The sequence below is a fragment of the Geotrypetes seraphini genome, chromosome 18 (assembly GCF_902459505.1).
Source record: "Geotrypetes seraphini chromosome 18, aGeoSer1.1, whole genome shotgun sequence".
Classification (NCBI taxonomy): Eukaryota; Metazoa; Chordata; class Amphibia; order Gymnophiona; family Dermophiidae; genus Geotrypetes; species Geotrypetes seraphini.
The window spans coordinates 17,794,079-17,813,495 of record NC_047101.1 but is presented as its reverse complement, the minus strand read 5'-3'; the positions used below and the strand labels follow the sequence as shown (position 1 = coordinate 17,813,495).

General features: G+C 44.5%; 1 protein-coding gene across 6 annotated transcripts in view; it reads left to right on the top strand.

The window, feature by feature from the left end:
* The window catches only part of SGCD (sarcoglycan delta), a 697,305-nt gene that overhangs the window by 464,402 nt on the left and 213,486 nt on the right, over nt 1-19,417 (top strand). For all 6 annotated transcript variants that reach the window (XM_033926951.1, XM_033926952.1, XM_033926949.1 and 3 more), the window contains one exon: nt 13,255-13,356. In XM_033926951.1, the coding sequence (XP_033782842.1) occupies nt 13,255-13,356 (102 nt within the window). The remainder of the gene's footprint in view (nt 1-13,254; nt 13,357-19,417) is intronic.

Genomic DNA, 19,417 nt, shown 5'->3' with positions numbered 1-19,417 from the left:
TACATAATTTATGCGTAATTCTATGAATGACTGGGAGCCAATGAGCCTTTTTAAGGAGTGGTGTCACATGATCAAATTTTTTAGATTTTGTTATTAATTTAATAGAAGCATTTTGAATAATTTGTAATCGTTTAATTTCTTGTAAAGCAATTCCTGTAAATAATGAATTGCAATAATCGATTTTAGACATCACCAGAGAGTGAATAAGAATATTAAGTGCTTTGGGACTGAGAAATTTAGAAATAGATCGAATTTTCCGCAACCTATAGAAGGTAGTTTTAACAATACTACTAATGTGCCATATTTGCTGCGGTAACCATGTATTAGCACTTATCACACGAATTACTGACTTACAAATACACTCGCTCCACTGCCCCTCACTATCTCTCTTAACTTATCTCCCCCTCCCTCATGCTCCGCTCAGCTGGTAAGTCCATCCTTACCATCCTTATCTGTGCCTTTCTCTTCCTCTGCCACCTCCAGACTCCGTCCCTTCTACTGTGCTGCGCCTTATGCTTGGAACAAGCTGCCCGAATCCCTATGACGGGCTCCGCCTCTGGCAGTGTTCAAGGCCCAGTTAAAAGCCCACCTCTTCGAGAGTGCTTTCAACTCCTAAGTCCACTCACCTTGGGTTCTGTCTCCCCAATCCTTTATGTCATGTCTGCCTGTTTAAGGGCTAGATTCACAAAGTAAACCAATCGGTTTGCGACCGCTTTACTATCAGATTTCCCTCCGGCCTGATTCACTTACCTCTCCTGCGATCCGCTTTGAATCTGTGCATGCAAATGAGGTGAAACGCTGCAAAGAAGGCTGGGACGCGATTCACAACACCAAATTTCCAATCCAACTGGGCTGGCCGATCACCTGAAGAAGCGACTGCTGGGGACCAGTCGAAAACGTCTTTCTGACTGGAAGCCCTGCTCTCTGCCCTGCAATCTCTCCTGCCTGCTCGCCCCGAATGCCACGCTGCTCTGCCTCAATCTTCCCCGAATCTCTCCTGCCACATCGCCGTTCTCCTGCCCTTCCCGCACAGCGAGCCAGTGGTCAGGGCTAAAAACCAAGAAGTACTTTTTCACAAACGGTGGTGGATGCTTTGATTGTCCTTCTAGGGGGAATACTGGAGACAAAAATCATGACAGAACTCAAAATTGTGTATGATCAACACAGAGGATTCCCGCATAGAAAGAGTTTTAAGTAAAAAAAAAAAAAAAAAAAAAGGTGACATCTCAGACGGGCATGCGCAGACTATCTACAGATGGTCTGCGCATGTGCGGGGATCACTATAGAATGATCCGTGTAGGCAGATGGGGGCGTTCCTCTGATTGCCCCCATCTGCATATTTTTCATTCCTGAATTCATCGGACCTGCCCGGATCAGACCCGGATTGGGCCCAATCGGGCAGGTTAGTGAATCCCAGCCTAAGTTAGATTGTAAGCTCTTCTGAGCAGGGACCATCTATTAAGTGTTAAAATGTATGGCACTGCGTACGCCTTTCAGCACTATATAAATTTTAAATATTAGAAATAGTAGTCATCACAGCTTGGTACAGGGGGCCCCCGTAGATTGAAATACAGGACTGAATTCAAAACGCACCTCGTTTTTCCTGAGTTCTAAAGGAATGCTCAACTTTTCAACAAATCAAATTATGTATTCATTGATTTTCATTTTAAATAATTTAAAAGAGAACATTATATTTTCTGCCTCAGAGCTGATTGCGAAAAGGTAGCTGAAATAAAAGAATTGAGTTTGTTTCAATTTTGGTTGTACTTCGTTCTATAATTGTTGACGTAACCTCGATAGAATTTAGTTTGGAGAGCAGCAAAGCCATCATCTGAAATTTTGTTTAGATGGTTCTGACAGCACTCTGATCAAGACCCCCTCAGTCGACTAAAAATTGTATTTCAAAAACAGAAACAAAATAAATGTATCCTTGATGCCTGCTTCCCAATCTCCCTCAAGAAGAGAAAAAAAATCTAATGATATGTTACTTATATGTTTTTTGGGTAAACCTAGCTATGTATTGTAGAGAGAAAGAAAGAGCTCGTTATCAGGAATAATATGCTTTTAGGTGTGATTAAATTTAAATCATTAACAGCACTTAAATTAGTGATTGGTCGAAACAGAACGGGAAATACCATAAATTAGGCCTTCGGTTTCAATTCTAGTCTTTTGAAACTTGTGTGGCTGACTAGGAAGGCCTTGGCTTAGCTCCCAGCTCTTCATGGCAAGCATGAGTAGGATGTCATTATAAAGGCACTTAGATTCCAAGTGTGCCACAAGAGAGTCCAGAATTTTACTTTATTTAAAAAAATTATTTTCATAAGTATACATTACATTACATTACTGATTTCTATTCCGCCTCAACCTTGCAGTTCTGGGCGGATTACAAAAGAGACATCTGGACGTTTCCAGGATGATTACAAAGAGACTTCTGGACTTTTCCAGAAGAGTTACAAGAAGGAGAACATTTCCAGAGGAGTTACAAGAAGAATGGTGTAGTATAGTTTAGGGCAGTGGTTCCCAACCCTGTCCTGGAGGAACACCAGGCCAATTGGGTTTTCAGGCTAGCCCTAATGAATATGCATGAAGCAAATTTGCATGCCTATCACTTCCATCATATGCAAATCTCTCTCATGCATATTCATTAGGGCTAGCCTGAAAACCCGATTGGCCTGGTGGTCCTCCAGGACAGGGTTGGGAACCACTGCTTTATAGCAAAACTGCGTGAACCTTTAAGAGGCTAGAGCAGGGGTGGGCAACTCCGGTCCTCAAGGGCCGGAATCCAGTCGGGTTTTCAGGATTTCCCCCAATGAATATGCATTGACAGGGTTGGGAATCACTGGTTTAGGGAATGGGATACGGCAAGGAGGATTGGGCTTTTCCAGTGGATATACAATTCGGGATGCTGTACAGATAGGAGATAGTGCAGTTTCAGTATATATACAGTTAGAGAAGCAGTTGACAAGCTTGGGCTTTGAGGGGAAGGGTAACTGGTGAAGGAGGGAGAATGGGGGAGTCACACTGAGGGGAATCCAGGTTGGAGTTATGACATCTGTAGAAATTTTTTGAATAGATGGGTTTTGATTTCTTTGCGAAAAGATTTGAAATCGCTTGTTGTCATCAGCAGGTTGGAGATGGCGTGGTCCAATTTCGCTGCTTGCGTCGCTAGTAGACTGTCAAACATCTTCTTACGCTGGGTGCCTTTGAGTGGGGGGTAGGTAAATGGAGTCTTTGACATGTACGCAAGAATCTGTCAATGTTATGAGCGTCTGCGTGCGTAAGACTACAATCGCCCAGACAAGCATCATTCTTTCATGTGATTGGTCCTTGTGATTGGTCCTTATTTTTTCGGTAACCGCTCCACAGACTTGGAACGCCCTTCCAATTTATTTACGAAAGGAGCATGATCTGGGAAAATTCAAAAGTAATCTAAAAACATTTCTTTTTAAAGATGCCTTTGGTATTTAATCTAATAATCCTTAGGCCAGTGATTTCACTGTATTATATTATGCTTTTATTTGTTTCCCTCGTGTACTTTTCCTTTTTTGTTCTGCTTTTTTATATTGAATTGTATTTCGCATCCCCTTTTTACCTTATGTTATGAATATGATAATTGTGATTATCCTTGAAAACTAATGGCACGTAATTTTATTTTTTTATGCCGCAGTTAACCTCACTTGAGCAGCAAAGCAATCAAGGCTTTGCTACCGTTTGGGTCTTCTCATCTTTGCGAACTTGGATTTTCAGCTCTTGACAGAAATTAAATTGAACAAAAGAGAACGAATGCAGATGAGTGGATGATGAAATGCGTGTTTGCTTGTCAATTATCGAGTGGTATTTTGAGTTATTTTGCACTCAAAAACAAGCATATCCATTGCATTGATTAGTAATTCTATTCTAAATAATTTCTCGTTGTTACAATTACCCATACATAGCTCAAAGAACTTTAAATAAATAATTCTAATTTTTTGTTGGTTTTGCAATTTTATAATTTCAATTATAATGTGCTGCAGAAAACATTTGCTCCGTTCAGTGACTTCCTGGAAGCGAACGGGATAACAGGGTACAGATAGAGGTTTACCTTACAGGACATTAAGCGAACAGGGTATGGACGTTTTAGGTTAGGTAGGGAACACTTACAGGTCATGGATCCGGGGGGCCGCCACGGGAGCGGACTGTCAGGCACGATGGACCCCTGGTCTGACCCGGCAGAGGCAATTCTTATGTTCAGTGTGCCATAGCTAAAAAAAAAAGTTTGAGAGACACTGACATTTAAGAACTTAACCATAATAATTACCAGTATGGTGTTTTACACGAGTACCTACAGTACCTGGATCCAAAAAAGTACAGTCAAACCTTGGTTTGCGAGCATAATTCGTTCCAGAAGCATGCTTGTAATCCAAAGTACTCGTATATCAAAGCGAATTTCCCCATAGGAAATCATGGCAATTCAGACGATTCATTCCACAACCCACAAACTTTAATACAAAATACTATATGTACTCGTATTGCAAGACATCGCTCATTTAGAACAGTCACTGCACTCGGGGCAGGATTCACCAATAGACCAAGTAGGCACGTGCCTAGGGCCCGAAATGGTCAGGGGGGGCCCGATGAAGAAGGGCATCAACATTGTTTTTTCCAAACGGCGATGGGCCCCTCCAGCATCGATCGCCAATGCAGGCCCCCCCCGATCGGCAACGTGGCCCCTCCCCCATCAACAGAAAGTAAGACCAGCAAGCAACGCGGGTAAGAAAGGCAACGGGAACTGTAATTGTGCAAGTGGTGCTGCTTGCCCATAGCTTCCCTCTGACGCAGCTTCTTGTTTCCGCTTGGGCGCATGGTGGGGTGGGGCGTGGCAGGGGGGCCCAGGGTACTTGGGTGCCTAGGGGCCTCAACGAATTAATCCTGCCCTGACTGCACTCCTGCAGCATCAGAGAGAGAAGAACCATCAGCTCAGTTGTGATGTGTGTATACTGTATGTACTTGTATTGCAAGACATTTGCTTGTATATCAAGTTAAAATTTAATAAAATGTTTTGCTTGTCTTGCAAAACACTTGCAAACCAAGTTACTTGCAATCCAAGGTTTTACTTTACTAATATTCCATGCTACTTACTTCCAGATTAGAGAGTTGCACGGGGAAAGAAATCCCACCCATCACCGCCAGGATCCTCTCCGTCCCCGCCAAGATCCTCTCTGTCCCCGCCAGGATCCTCTTCATCCCCACCCATCCCCGCCAGGATCCTCTCCGTCCCCGCCAGGATCCTATCCGTCCCCACCCGTCCCCGCCAGGATCCTCTCCGTCCCCACCAGGATCCTCTCCGTCCCCACCAGGATCCTCTCCGTCCCCACCAGGATCCTCTCCGTCCCCACCTGTCCCCGTCGGGATCCTCTCCATCCCCACCTGTCCCCGCCGGGATCCTCTCCGTCCCCGCCAGGATCCTCTCCGTCCCCGCCAGGATCCTCTCCGTCCCCGCCAGGATCCTCTCCGTCCCCGCCAGGATCCTCTCCGTCCCCGCCAGGATCCTCTCCGTCCCCGCCAGGATCCTCTCTGTCCCTGCCAGGATCCTCTCCGTCCCCACCTGTCCCCGTCGGGATCCTCTCCGTCCCCGCCAGGATCCTCTCAGTCCCCACCCGTCCCCGGCAGGATCCTCTCTGTCCCCACCCGTCCCCGCCAGGATCCTCTCCGTCCCCACTCATCTCCGCAAGGAAATACCTCCATCCCCGCCCGTCCCCATAAAAAGCAGCAATTACTTCTGACAGGATCATCAATTCCACAGTTTCTTTTGTGTTTGCGCTGCTGTTTTCCTTGTGGAATCTCTTTGGTGGAACCCTTTTTTTGTTTTCTGTTCAGGTAATTAACTTATAAACCCCCTCTTTTACTAAGGCTGACATGTCCATTATATTATATGGACGAACCCTGCTTCCAAAGCCTTCCATTCCCGTGGAAGTCCCGTGGGCCAGAGGGGGGGTCCCCGTGGGAGTCCCGTGGGTTAGGGAGGATTCCCACGGGACCCCCGCAGGATTCCCGCGATCCCCGTTCCCGTGCAGACCTCTTTTCCAGATATTAACAGTGACTTTTCCCAGGTCTGTCATAACAGTTTATGGTCTTCTCCAGGAATTTGTCCAAACCTTTTTTAAACCCAGCTGTGCTAACAGTTTTTACCACATCTTCCAGCAATGAGTACCAAAGCTTCACTATCCCCCTCTTTTACTAAGGTACGCTAACCGATTAGCGTGCACTAATTGAATTAGCGCACACTAAATGCTAACACGTCCATAGACCGCCATGCACGCGCTAGCGTTTAGCACTCGCTAATCGGTTAGCGCACCGTAGTAAAAGAAGGCCTTTGTGTTGAATGAGAGAAATATTTTCTCCAATTTGCTTTAAAAACCTTACTTGATACTAGAGAATGACACAGGGAAAATATTTATCACCGTTCCCGCCCCGTCCCCGTGAGCTCATCCCCGTCCCCGCCCACGCGAACTCAGTCCCCGTAATCAGAAAGTGAAGCACTATTTATTAGTAATATTTGGGAATGGGGTGGGTGGAGGGGGGAAGGGAGGATGGGAAGCGGAGAGGGAGTGTTGGGAGGTACTTTATCGTGTTTGTATTGCGGTGATAATTGATTTTTGATTTCTTTGAATTTATATATCCACAATGTATTAACTGAGTTGAGATAACATTCTTTGTAAGATTTTTGTTATGTATATTTTATTCTTAAAACTCAATAAAAAATGATTGAACATAAACTCTGAGAGATCCCTTGAAGGAAAAAAAAAAAAAAATTAGGTGACGGGACTAAATTGCGTGAGACAACGGCGCGCCGACAACTGAGCGCAAGGTTGACGGAGCGCCGAAGAAAAGCACTATTTTAAAGGGCTCCGACGGGGGTAGGTGGGAGGGGGAGCCCCCCCACTTTACTTAACAGACATTGCGCTGGCATTGTGGGGGGTTTGGGAGGTTGTAACCCCCCCACATTATACTTAAAACTGAACTTTTTCCCTAAAAAACAGGCAAAAAGTTCGGTTTCAAGTATAATGAGGGGGGTTACAACCCCCCAAGCCCCCCACAACGCCAGCGCGATGTCTGTTAAGTAAATACCAACACCCCCCGTCGGAACCCTTTAAAATAGTGCTTTTCTTCGGCGCGCCATCAACCTTGCGCTCAGTTGTCTGCGCGCCGTTGTCTTGCGCGATTTTGTCTATGAACCAAAAATTATGTCATGCTTTGTACCTACTGCTTGTCCCAAGTCATATCCACCACATCTCCTCAAGGACACTCTTAGATGTGGCGTGGCTGACTTTTCTTGTCATGAGGAAGTTTCTGTTCCAGTTCAAGCATTTCTCAGCACCAGTGAGAGAGAAAAATGTAGAAAGTCAGAGATGTAACTTTTGTATGGAAAAAGCTGCCTGTAATAACTAATGGCTGAGTCAGTTCTGAATCTATGAAATAGCATTTTGCTCTCCTGCCCCCTGACCTTAAATTTGCTTTCAAATTGTCCTGTCAATTTATTCTGTCTATTTTCAGGTAATTACTCTCCTAATGCTTAAATAAACCTGAAGGCCTGGATTCATAAGGGACCCAACTCTCGCCGCACGGCAAGGGGGTGAAACACATTTTCAAACGGGGCATATTCCACTGGGGCTAGACAATTGCAAGTGTGTACCTGTCTTCCTGTATAAAATTTATAAGGGAGAGAGATACACAGTGCTGACAATTTTATTAGCTGCGATGGTTTGTCAGGCATTTCATTATGTTCTGTGAATTTGTGGAGCTAACTGAGGTCCAAAGGGAATAGGGCCGCTGGGAGATGTGTGCGTGGAGGACAGTGCGGGGAGTTTACACCACCCGTCACGGGGGTGGGCAGCCTCGGCCCTCGAAGGCCATAAGCCCTGTTGGGTTTTAAGGATTCCTCCAATGAACATGCATGAGATCTCTTTGCATACACTGACCCTGAGTCTGTGCACGGCACCTAACCAATTTTCTGCATGGAACCTACATTTTATAATTGGCTTAAATGGCTTAATTGAAAACACCGTTAAAAGCCAATTGCAAAATTAAAGTTACGCATGGAAATCAGCACGGTACCTATGCAAAAAAAAGGGCGGTGTTAGGGGGTGCGGTTTGGGCATGGAATGACTTGGGCATCAGTAGGTGTCTGTTAGGCACTGATAAATTAGGCCAGGAAAACCCCGGCCTAAAATTATGATGCCTACCTAACTGGAGTTAAGCACCGCTAGTCGCGATTCTATAAACGGGGTCTAACTCTGACATGGCACCCACCGATGGAGAGGCCATGTATAGAATCGGACCCACAGTGTCCATTGTATGCAAATAGACCTCATGCATATTCATTGGGGGAAATTCTGAAAACCCAACTGGGTTGTGGCTCTCGAGAATCGAGGTTGCCCACCCCTGATCTGTCAAAAGAAGAGTTATTTCTAGAACAGTGGAAATATAAGACTGCCTGGATGGGATCTAGGAGAAGGGTTGAGGAGTGTGTGGCGCAGTGGTTGGATCGACAGCCTCAGTACTCTGGGGTTGTGGGTTCAAACCCCGCGCTGCTCCTTGTGACCCTGGGCAAGTCACTTAGTCCTCCAGAGCCCCAGGTACGTTAGATAGATTGTGAGCCTACCGGGACAGAGGGAAAACGCTTGAAGTACCTGGATGTAAACCGCTTTGGGCGTGGTTGTAAAACTACAAAAAGGCGGTATACAAGTCCCAGTCCCTTACCCTGATGTCATAATGCCTGGCAGAAACTCAAAGAGTAGCAACATTCCAGAGCTCATATTGTGATGTCATAGTGCCTCATTCCACCAAACTCATCAGTGATGTCACAATGGCTTCAATGTTCTATACTTGGCTCACTTCTGATATTATTGGAGGACAGTGTGGTGCAGTGGTTAGAGCTACAGCCTCAGCACCCTGAGGTTGTGGGTTCAAACCTCATGGTGCTCCTTGTGACCCTGGGCAAGTAACTCAGTCCTCCATAGCCCCAGGTACATTAGATAGATTGTGAGCCCACCGGGACAGATAGGGAAAATGCTTGAGTACCTGATTGTTAAATCGCTTAGATAACCTTGATAGGCGGTATATAAAAACCTAATAAACTTGAAACTTGAAACTTCCCTCCTTATTCATTGCAGATATCAACATGAGCTACCTTTTAAGATGTGCAATTTTACTGTTATCGGCAGTTATTAGTAACTAGGACTCACTGCATAAAATGGGATTTGTGCTAAAAATAGAATAAATTAGGAATCAAATAACATGCCGAATAGTGGCCCACATTGGTAATTTCAGTCTCTGGTAACTAGAGCTGATATTGTGATGTCATAAAGCCTCATTCCACCAATGCCTAAGAGCCAACCTCATCAGTGATGTCACAATGGCTTGATTGTCCTATACTTGGCTCACTTTTACTACATTTTGATTTCTAGAGTGGCGCGGTGGTTAAAGCTACAGCCTCAGCGCCCTGAGGTTGTGGGTTCAAACCCTGTGCAAGTCACTTAATCCCCCCCCCATTTCCCCAGGTACATTAGATAGATTGTGAACCCCCCCGGGACAGACAGGGAAAAATGCTAGAGTACCTGAATAAATTCATGTAAACTGTTCTGAGCTCCCTGGTGAGAATGGTATAGAAAAATTGAATAACTAGTGTGAAAAGATTCAGTATCTGATAATCAGAGGTGGTATTGTGATGTCATAAAGCCTCATTCCACCAATGCCTAAGAGCCAACCTCATCAGTGATGTCACAATGGCTTGATTCCCCTGTACTGGATTCACTTTTATTACGTACAGTATAGCAGTGATTCTGATTTCGAATGACGTCGTTTATTCTTTTATTAAAGGGGGAAGTCATTAATCTGGGCTACCGCGAAGATGGGTTATTTTTCCAGGTGTTAGTAATTAGGTCTCATTGCATAGGTCCATTAGATGGATTGTAAGCCCAGCAGAACAGGCAAGAAAAAATGCTTGAAGTACTTGATTTCATGTAAACTGTTCTGAGCTCCCCTGGGAGAATGGTATAGAAAACGGAATGAATGAATAGAATGGTGCCTGTCCTAAAATATTGCGAGTTAGAGGTAAATAACAGTCCACTTTGATAACTGTGTTCTTAGATCTATACAGAATGGGAGAGAAAAGAAGACATATTTGCTTCATCAATATTTTAAAATGTAACTAAACTAAACCTTAGGTTTGTATACCGCACCATCTCCGCATGTGCAGAGCTCGGCACGGTTTACAGAGGTAGAGACGAAAGGAACTACAAAGAAGGGATATAGGAGAGGGACTGAGAAGATAGAGAGGGACAGAGTACTAGAGATTAGATTTTTGAAAAGAGCCAAGTTTTCAAGGGTTTGCGGAAGGAGTGGAAGGAGCTAGAATTTCTGAGCGGGGATGAGAGGTTGTTCCAGAGTTCTGTGGTTCTAAAGGGGAGGGATGTTCCGAGTTTTCCAGCGCGGGATATACCTTTTGTAGAGGGGAAAGATAGTTTCAGTTTTTGGGAGGGTCTAGAAGAGAGCGGGTTTGAGGAATTCCAGAAGAGTGGGATAACGGGAGGAAGGACGCCATGTAGAATCTTGAAGACTATGCAGGCACATTTATAGAGGACTCTGGAGTATACTGGGAGCCAGTGAAGCTTGGAGAGGAGTGGGGAGACGTGATCGAACTTGCATTTTGTGAAAAAATGTAGGCTATTGCTTGTTTTTATTTGATAAGGGAGCTAGTTGTAAGTCTCAAAACACCATTAGCTTGAAAGCTAGATTAAAATGTGAGAATTATAAGTGTAGATCGTTGAATCGCAAATTCTGTGGCACGGCACAGTAATGTGCCTCCTGAGATTTCAGGTGCGCTATGAAGCGCTGGGAGGGGGGGAGCAGGGAGAGGAGAGGCACCGATACCGGCTGACTGTTTACAGGACGTTACAGTCGCAGCGAGAGGCACGTCCTGTAAGCATTTAGCCAGCGCCTCTCCTCTCCATGCATCTTCCCTTCTGGCACCCCCCACTGGCGGCTCAGGGCCCGTCTGGAGGGCCTTCGCGCATGCACGTGACATCACATCAATGTCAGTGCACGTCTGGATGCCTCGAGCCGCGGCCACTACGTGCAGTGTGAGACACTGGTGTAGATAGTGGGCAGTGTGGTTGAGCTTGGACATTTTCATCCAATAATATACCCCCTCCTTTACCAACGCATAGCGCGGGTTTAGCAGCGGCAGCAACTGCTTCGATGCTCAGAGGAATTCTATGAGCGTCGGAGCATTTACCGCCGCTGCCGGCGCTAAAATCCACACTATGCTTTAGTAAAGGAGGGGCTAGATAGCATTTTTGTCTTGCAAGTTCACATTATTTTCTTACTTTCAAGATATGAGGGTCATTTCGTAAATAATGCACCCTTTTTTTTTTTTTTTTAATTTACATCTTTATTTATTTTCAAGTATTTCTTTACAATCTTTCAATATAGTCTCCCTGCTTTGCAATGACCAAGTCCCAACATCCGGGAAGCTTCATTATTCCATCCAAGACACTGTTTTTGTTCAGTTGCCGAATGGCTCGGGTACCGGCGGAAGAAAGTTCTTCCAGAGATGCAAAACGATGTCCACGCATAGGTTGTTTCAATTTTGGAAAAAGGTCGAAGTCTGGTGGACTCATGTCTGGACTGTAGGGAGCATGAGGTAACACCTCCCAGCCGTATTTGCGCAGTTATTCAATGACGAGTGGACAGCTCCATCTTCCCCACGACCAAAAAAATTTTGACGAGCTCAATCAAAAGTCTAAAAATGATGATTTTTGCTTATGATCATGAAGGCATCAAGTTCCATTTGGAAGAAGTGTCACAGCAGTGCATTATCGTGAGTTTTTTTGGTTGTTTTTTTTTTTTTACAAAAAATGCACAGAAAAATGCACAAAACCCAACCTCAGTTGCTCTTGGCTGGGCCACTCATTCTTCACGACGACGCTCACCCGCACATAGGGAATGTCATCATTGAAAAACTACGCAAATAAGCCTGGGAGGTGTTACCTAATGCTCCCTACAGTCCAGACATGAGATCACCAGACTTTGACCTTTTTCCAAAGTTGAAACAATCTATGCGTGGACATCGTTTTGCATCTCTGGAAGAGCTTTCTTCCGCCGGTACCCGAGCCATTCGGCAACTGAGCAAAAACGGTGTCTTGGATGGAATAATGAAGCTTCCCAGATGTTGGGACTTGGTCATTGCAAAGCAGGGAGACTATATTGAAGGACTGTAAAGAAATACTTGAAAATAAATAAAGATGTAAATTAAAAAAAAAATAAAAGTGTGCATTATTTACGAAATGACCCTCATATCTTGAAAGTAAGAAAATAATGTGAACTTGCAAGACAAAAATGCTATCTAGCCCCTCCTTTACTAAAATATGTAAATTTAAAAAATGAGTGTGCATTATTTATGAAATGTCCCTCGTATTTCCAGCTGTATCTATAAATGATCATTAGTCTAAAATGCAAGTTTCTTTTTATTTATGTGTAGTCATGCATATTAAGGGCTCCTTTTACAAAGGCGCGCTAGCGTTTTTAGTGCGCGCTAGCCGAAAAACTACCGCCTGCTCAAGAGGAGGCGGTAGCGGCTATTGCATGTGGCAATTTAGCGTGCGCTATTCTGCGCATTAAGGCCCTTACGCACCTTTGTAGAAGGAGCCCTAAGTTTACGCAGATGACACCACAGAATTTGCAGAAGTTGAAGGAAAGATCGAATGCACTCCCTAAAGTGGCTTCACCTGTATATTTTTTCTCCTCACAGCTCTTTATCCTATTTTTCTTACATTTTGCCCTCTGTGTATCTTCTTATGCCTTTTCATTTTGATCCATCTTGCCTCTTCCCCCTCGTTCCTTCATTTTCTCATCTGTCTCTTTCTTTTCATTAACTTTCTGCCTCTCCGTTTTCTTCTCTGCGTGTGTCCTCCCTCTCTCTCCATTTCCTGAGCCCACTTGGCTAACTTAAAAAGCATCTGTCACCTGCATGAATGAGTTACTGCAGGGCACTACAGATTGCTTGCAATGAAATTCTCTCAAAAGAAACCAAACGGGCCCAAGTAATTGTGTTGTATATTATCTAAAAGTGATTTGTTTCTTCTTCTCTGCAAAACAAAGCCAAAAGAAAAAAAAAGTGAAAATATGCTATAATATTTGTCAGCCCTCCGGTATCTGGACATCATAACCAATAGGGTGTTTTGGTTTGTTTTTTTTTTCTCTATTTCATTTCAGGACGGAATGGGAAATCTGAGAATCACCGAGAAGGGGCTAAGATTAGAAGGAGATTCTGAATTTTTGAAACCTCTCTATGCCAAAGAAATCCGATCCAGACCAGTAAGTTCTTGAAAGGGCAGGAAATGATTTGCATTTCTGGGGTTTGCACTTTGGGCTTGAAAATGTTGTGTCTAAACCGATTGCAGCACTAACCTGCCAAGCAGGGCAGATAAAAGATGATCCGGCCTACTCAGCCCCCATCTCTCTGTGTGAAAACAATTCCCAGACGTGAAAGATGGGTGATAGAAATGCTGAAAGACAATGTAAATATTATTGAATCAGTCAGATGGGGGAGAGTGTGGCGCAGTGGTTAAAGCTACAGCCTCAGCACCCTGGGGTTGTGGGTTCAAACCCAGGCTGCTCCTTGTGACCCTGGGCAAGTCACTTAATCCCCCCATTGCTCCAGGTACATTAGATAGATTGTGAGCCCACCGGGACAGACAGGGAAAATGCTTGAGTACCTGAATAAATTCATGTAAACCGTTCTGAGCTCCCCTGGGACAACGGTATAGAAAATTGAATAAATATGTAGTATGAAAAGCTTCAGCCTCTGATAACTAGAGCTGGTATTGTGACATCATAATGCCTCATTCCACCAATAAGAGCCAACCCCATCAGTGATGTCACAATGGCTTGATTGTCCTATACTTGGTTCACTGTTGCTACATTTTGATTTCTAGAGTGGCGCAGTGGTTAAAGCTACAGCCTCAGCGCCCTGAGGTTGTGGGTTCAAACCCTGGGCAAGTCACTTAATCCCCCCATTGCCCCAGGTACACTAGATAGACAGACAGGGAAAAATGCTTGAGTACCTGAATAGATTCAAGTAAACCGTTCTGAGTTTCCCCGGGAGAACGGTATAGAAAATTGAAGAAATAAATAAGATGTGCATAACTGATCCTAGGTTTGTGTAGGATTTTCTGGCTAAGATTGTCTGATCATCTTAACCCCCAAACTTGATCATCGATGAAACTGTTCTGTCGTTAGCAGAGGGTGAAAGAAACGATCATGCAAATTTTGCTCCCACATCCAAGGCCTCAATAAAAATTATTTAATTTCATTAGATTCTCAATAGAGTTACCATATTTGTGAAGTGGAAAAAGAGGCAATGTGACCCTGCCCCCTCCCCCTCCCCTCTGGCCCTGCCCCCCCCCCCCAAAGCTAGTTTTAAAAATTAAACAGCACCTTGCATGCAGGCTCACATTCATTTTCTGTCTTTCTGTGCAAATATAATCCACACCATCTACTTTACTGCGTCCAACTCTTTCACACAGACTTTCTTCCTCCGGATCTCGCATACGGTACCCAGTGAGATTTCCACTAGCTTTGCACATGGTTCTCTTGCGCCTGCTCACTCCCTTTACTCCCAGTCCCCTCGTCTTGCAATTAAATCTTTGGGTAGCGAGGTGAGCCTGCTGCCATTGGTCTGTCCCATAAGCCACCTCTCTGCAGCAACTTCCTGTCCCGCATGGGTGGAACCTGCAGAGAGGCAGCTTCCAGGGGCAGGCTCACCTAGTTTTGGGTTACCAGACGCTGATTTCCCCTTTGGAGGACATGTCCGGGGTCCGGACGGCTTTTCAAAACCCTGCACTTTGTCTGCATGGATGCCATTTTGGGGAGGGGGGGAACGAAACAGGGCATGACAGGGGTGGAACTGGGCAGTCCTGGTGGCGGGGCCATGAGTCCGGCTTGTCCTGAAGGACAATCTGGTTGCCCTAATCTAGTTGCCACTTCCCAAAGGTTAAATTGCAGCAGCCAGGGAGAAGGTAGGTGGGGGAGCTGGGAGAGCTGGCCCTGCCAAATTGGGTGGACCTGCAGGCTGGCTAAACCCGGACAGATTCCCCCATTAAAAATACCGTCCAGACACCTGGGTAGTACTCTTAAAAAGAAGACATGTCTGGGTTTTCCTGGACATATGGTAACCCTACCAGTCACACCCCACTGTCCAGAATAATTTCCATTTTCTCACCCCCTCCTTCCCTCCCATGGCGTAGAAGAGGGACCGGGGGAGAGAGGTCTGCACCGGGCACCACCTTGGTGGGGCATTGGCACCTATCTTCTTCCCACACCCCCGCTCCTTCCTGACTACCCCCCCTACCCCCCTCCCACCCCCGTCGCATGTGCATGCCCCTTCCCTTGTACCTCTTTAATTTCCCCGGTACAAGCAGCATCACGAACTTGCTGCTCGTGTTAGTGTCACTTCTGGGTCCCGTGTTCTGTCATGAGCTTGGGTAAAGAGGCAGAGAGTACACAAAAAATGTCAGAATGATGATGAGGGCTACCACTGGCCTCCGGGCCTTACACTGAAGAACATTGGCTTACAGAATCCTGTAAGGCACGCCTGTCCCTGCCACATATAGGAGCCTGCAGTTACACTGGGTGTATGGTCGGTGTAACTGCAGAAGCTTACATGATACTGAACATAAGAATAGCTTTACTGGGTCAGAGCAATGGTCCATTAATGCCTAGTAGCCCGTCCTCACGGTGTCCAATGTAGGTCACCAGTACCTGGCAAAAACCCAAAGAGTAGCAAAATTCTATTCAGAATCCTACAGAATAGCAAGATTCCGGAATCCCAGAGAGTAACAAGATTCTAGAATCCCAAAGAGTAGCAAGATTCCGTACAGAATCTCAAAGAATAGCATGATTCCGGAATCCCAGAGAGTAACAAGATTCTAGAATCCCAAAGAGTAGCAAGATTCCGTACAGAATCTCAAAGAATAGCATGATTCCGGAATCCCAGAGAGTAACAAGATTCTAGAATCCCAAAGAGTAGCAACATTCCATACAGAATCTCAAAGAATAGCAAGATTCCGGAATCCCAGAGAGTAACAAGATTCTAGAATCCCAAAGAGTAGCAACATTCCATACAGAATCTCAAAGAATAGCATGATTCCGGAATCCCAGAGAGTAACAAGATTCTAGAATCCCAAAGAGTAGCAAGATTCCATACAGAATCTCAAAGAATAGCATGATTCCGGAATCCCAGAGAGTAACAAGATTCTAGAATCCCAAAGAGTAGCAAGATTCCGTACAGAATCTCAAAGAATAGCATGATTCCGGAATCCCAGAGAGTAACAAGATTCTAGAATCCCAAAGAGTAGCAACATTCCATACAGAATCTCAAAGAATAGCAAGATTCCGGAATCCCAGAGAGTAACAAGATTCTAGAATCCCAAAGAGTAGCAAGATTCCGTACAGAATCTCAAAGAATAGCAAGATTCCGGAATCCCAGAGAGTAACAAGATTCTAGAATCCCAAAGAGTAGCAACATTCCATACAGAATCTCAAAGAATAGCAAGATTCCGGAATCCCAGAGAGTAACAAGATTCTAGAATCCCAAAGAGTAGCAACATTCCATACAGAATCTCAAAGAATAGCATGATTCCGGAATCCCAGAGAGTAACAAGATTCTAGAATCCCAAAGAGTAGCAACATTCCATACAGAATCTCAAAGAATAGCAAGATTCCGGAATCCCAGAGAGTAACAAGATTCTAGAATCCCAAAGAGTAGCAAGATTCCGTACAGAATCTCAAAGAATAGCAAGATTCCGGAATCCCAGAGAGTAACAAGATTCTAGAATCCCAAAGAGTAGCAAGATTCCGTACAGAATCTCAAAGAATAGCAAGATTCCGGAATCCCAGAGAGTAACAAGATTCTAGAATCCCAAAGAGTAGCAACATTCCATACAGAATCTCAAAGAATAGCATGATTCCGGAATCCCAGAGAGTAACAAGATTCTAGAATCCCAAAGAGTAGCAACATTCCATACAGAATCTCAAAGAATAGCAAGATTCCGGAATCCCAGAGAGTAACAAGATTCTAGAATCCCAAAGAGTAGCAACATTCCATACAGAATCTCAAAGAATAGCAAGATTCCGGAATCCCAGAGAGTAACAAGATTCTAGAATCCCAAAGAGTAGCAAGATTCCGTACAGAATCTCAAAGAATAGCAAGATTCCGGAATCCCAGAGAGTAACAAGATTCTAGAATCCCAAAGAGTAGCAAGATTCCGTACAGAATCTCAAAGAATAGCAAGATTCCGGAATCCCAGAGAGTAACAAGATTCTAGAATCCCAAAGAGTAGCAACATTCCATACAGAATCTCAAAGAATAGCAAGATTCCGGAATCCCAGAGAGTAACAAGATTCTAGAATCCCAAAGAGTAGCAAGATTCCGTACAGAATCTCAAAGAATAGCAAGATTCCGGAATCCCAGAGAGTAACAAGATTCTAGAATCCCAAAGAGTAGCAACATTCCATACAGAATCTCAAAGAATAGCATGATTCCGGAATCCCAGAGAGTAACAAGATTCTAGAATCCCAAAGAGTAGCAACATTCCATACAGAATCTCAAAGAATAGCAAGATTCCGGAATCCCAGAGAGTAACAAGATTCTAGAATCCCAAAGAGTAGCAACATTCCATACAGAATCTCAAAGAATAGCAAGATTCTGGAATCCCAGAGAGTAACAAGATTCTAGAATCCCAAAGAGTAGCAAGATTCCGTACAGAATCTCAAAGAATAGCAAGATTCCGGAATCCCAGAGAGTAACAAGATTCTAGAATCCCAAAGAGTAGCAAGATTCCGTACAGAATCTCAAAGAATAGCAAGATTCCGGAATCCCAGAGAGTAACAAGATTCTAGAATCCCAAAGAGTAGCAAGATTCCGTACAGAATCTCAAAGAATAGCAAGATTCCGGAATCCCAGAGAGTAGCAAGATTCTAGAATCCCAAAACATTCCATGCTACAGATCCAGGGCAAGCAGTGGCTTCCCCCATGTCTTTCTCAATAACAGACTCTGGACTTTTCCTCCAGGAAATTGTCCAAACCTTTCTTAAAACCTATCCGCTCTTACCACAACCTCTGCCATTAGAGACTGACATGAGGACAGATTGTCCCCGTCTCATCCCCGTGAGCTCTGTCCCTGCCCCTGCCCCATTCCTGCAAGCTCTATCCTCATCTACACAAGCCTTGAACACTTTAAAATCATAAGTGTTTGAGGCTTGTGCGGGTAAGGCAGAGCTTGCGGGAATGGGACAGGGACAGAACCTGTGGAGATGTGGCAGGGATATTGAGATCCCACGGGGGACAAGGACAAATTTGCCCCCGTGTCATTCTCTACCCCAGCATCCTCTACAGAGTAATCTTTAATGAATATATAAATTGTTTCAATGCTGAAGAATATTTTCAAAAATTAAAGCCAGTTTTGCAGTGCACTTTGGAGAAAGGTGAATAATTTTAACAATGTACCTGCAGCCATGTTTAGGATAGCTGGAAATGCAGATTGCTTCATACACAGAAGACCTACTGTATTTGTTATTAACAATATCTGGTCGTACATCTGTAAACCGAGATGTAAAATAATAATGTGTCAGAGTACAAGGTAAAAAGGCGATTAGAACTTGAGTTTTCGTCTCCTAGCTACTTGCTTCGAAATGCAAAGATAAGGACTTTGGGAACATTTCTTCATGTTTGGTGGGATTGTCTTCCTTTGCAGATTTTTTGGAAACGTGTTGTAGGTTGTTTATCACAATTGTTACAATTTGTGCTCCCGTTGGTACCTACGGAATGTTTATTGGGCTTACATAATGTGTGTGAACATGCTTGGCAAACTAAACTCCGCCGTTGGGGTCTGGCAGCGGCTAAATGTTTAATTGCTAGTCACTGGAAGAGATCTGAGGCACCAGCTATCTTAGAATGGTCTCTGAAATTTCATCTTATGTGTACCATGGAACTTTCCATTGCCAAACGGCATGGGTACTATTTTTCATCTATTCGAACTTGGACTGTTATTATGGACAAGATTGATACTTTGGTTTAAGTTTACTGGGGTTGTAGGGGATTTGGGGGATTGATGATGTGGGGATGACTGCCTGAACATAAGAAACGCCTTCACCGGATCAGACCTAGGTCCATCTAGTCCAGCGATCCGCACACGCAGAGGCCCAGTTAGGTGCTCCCTGTTGGAGACCCGGATCTCCCATCTCCCATATCCCACAGGGAGTTGTCCACTTTGGATGTTTCAGTTTATTAGGGAGGGGTGGGGGGATTTGAGATTGAATGCATGGGATATCTAATTATCTATGACATTTTGTTATTGCTTTTCTGTGATTTCTGATT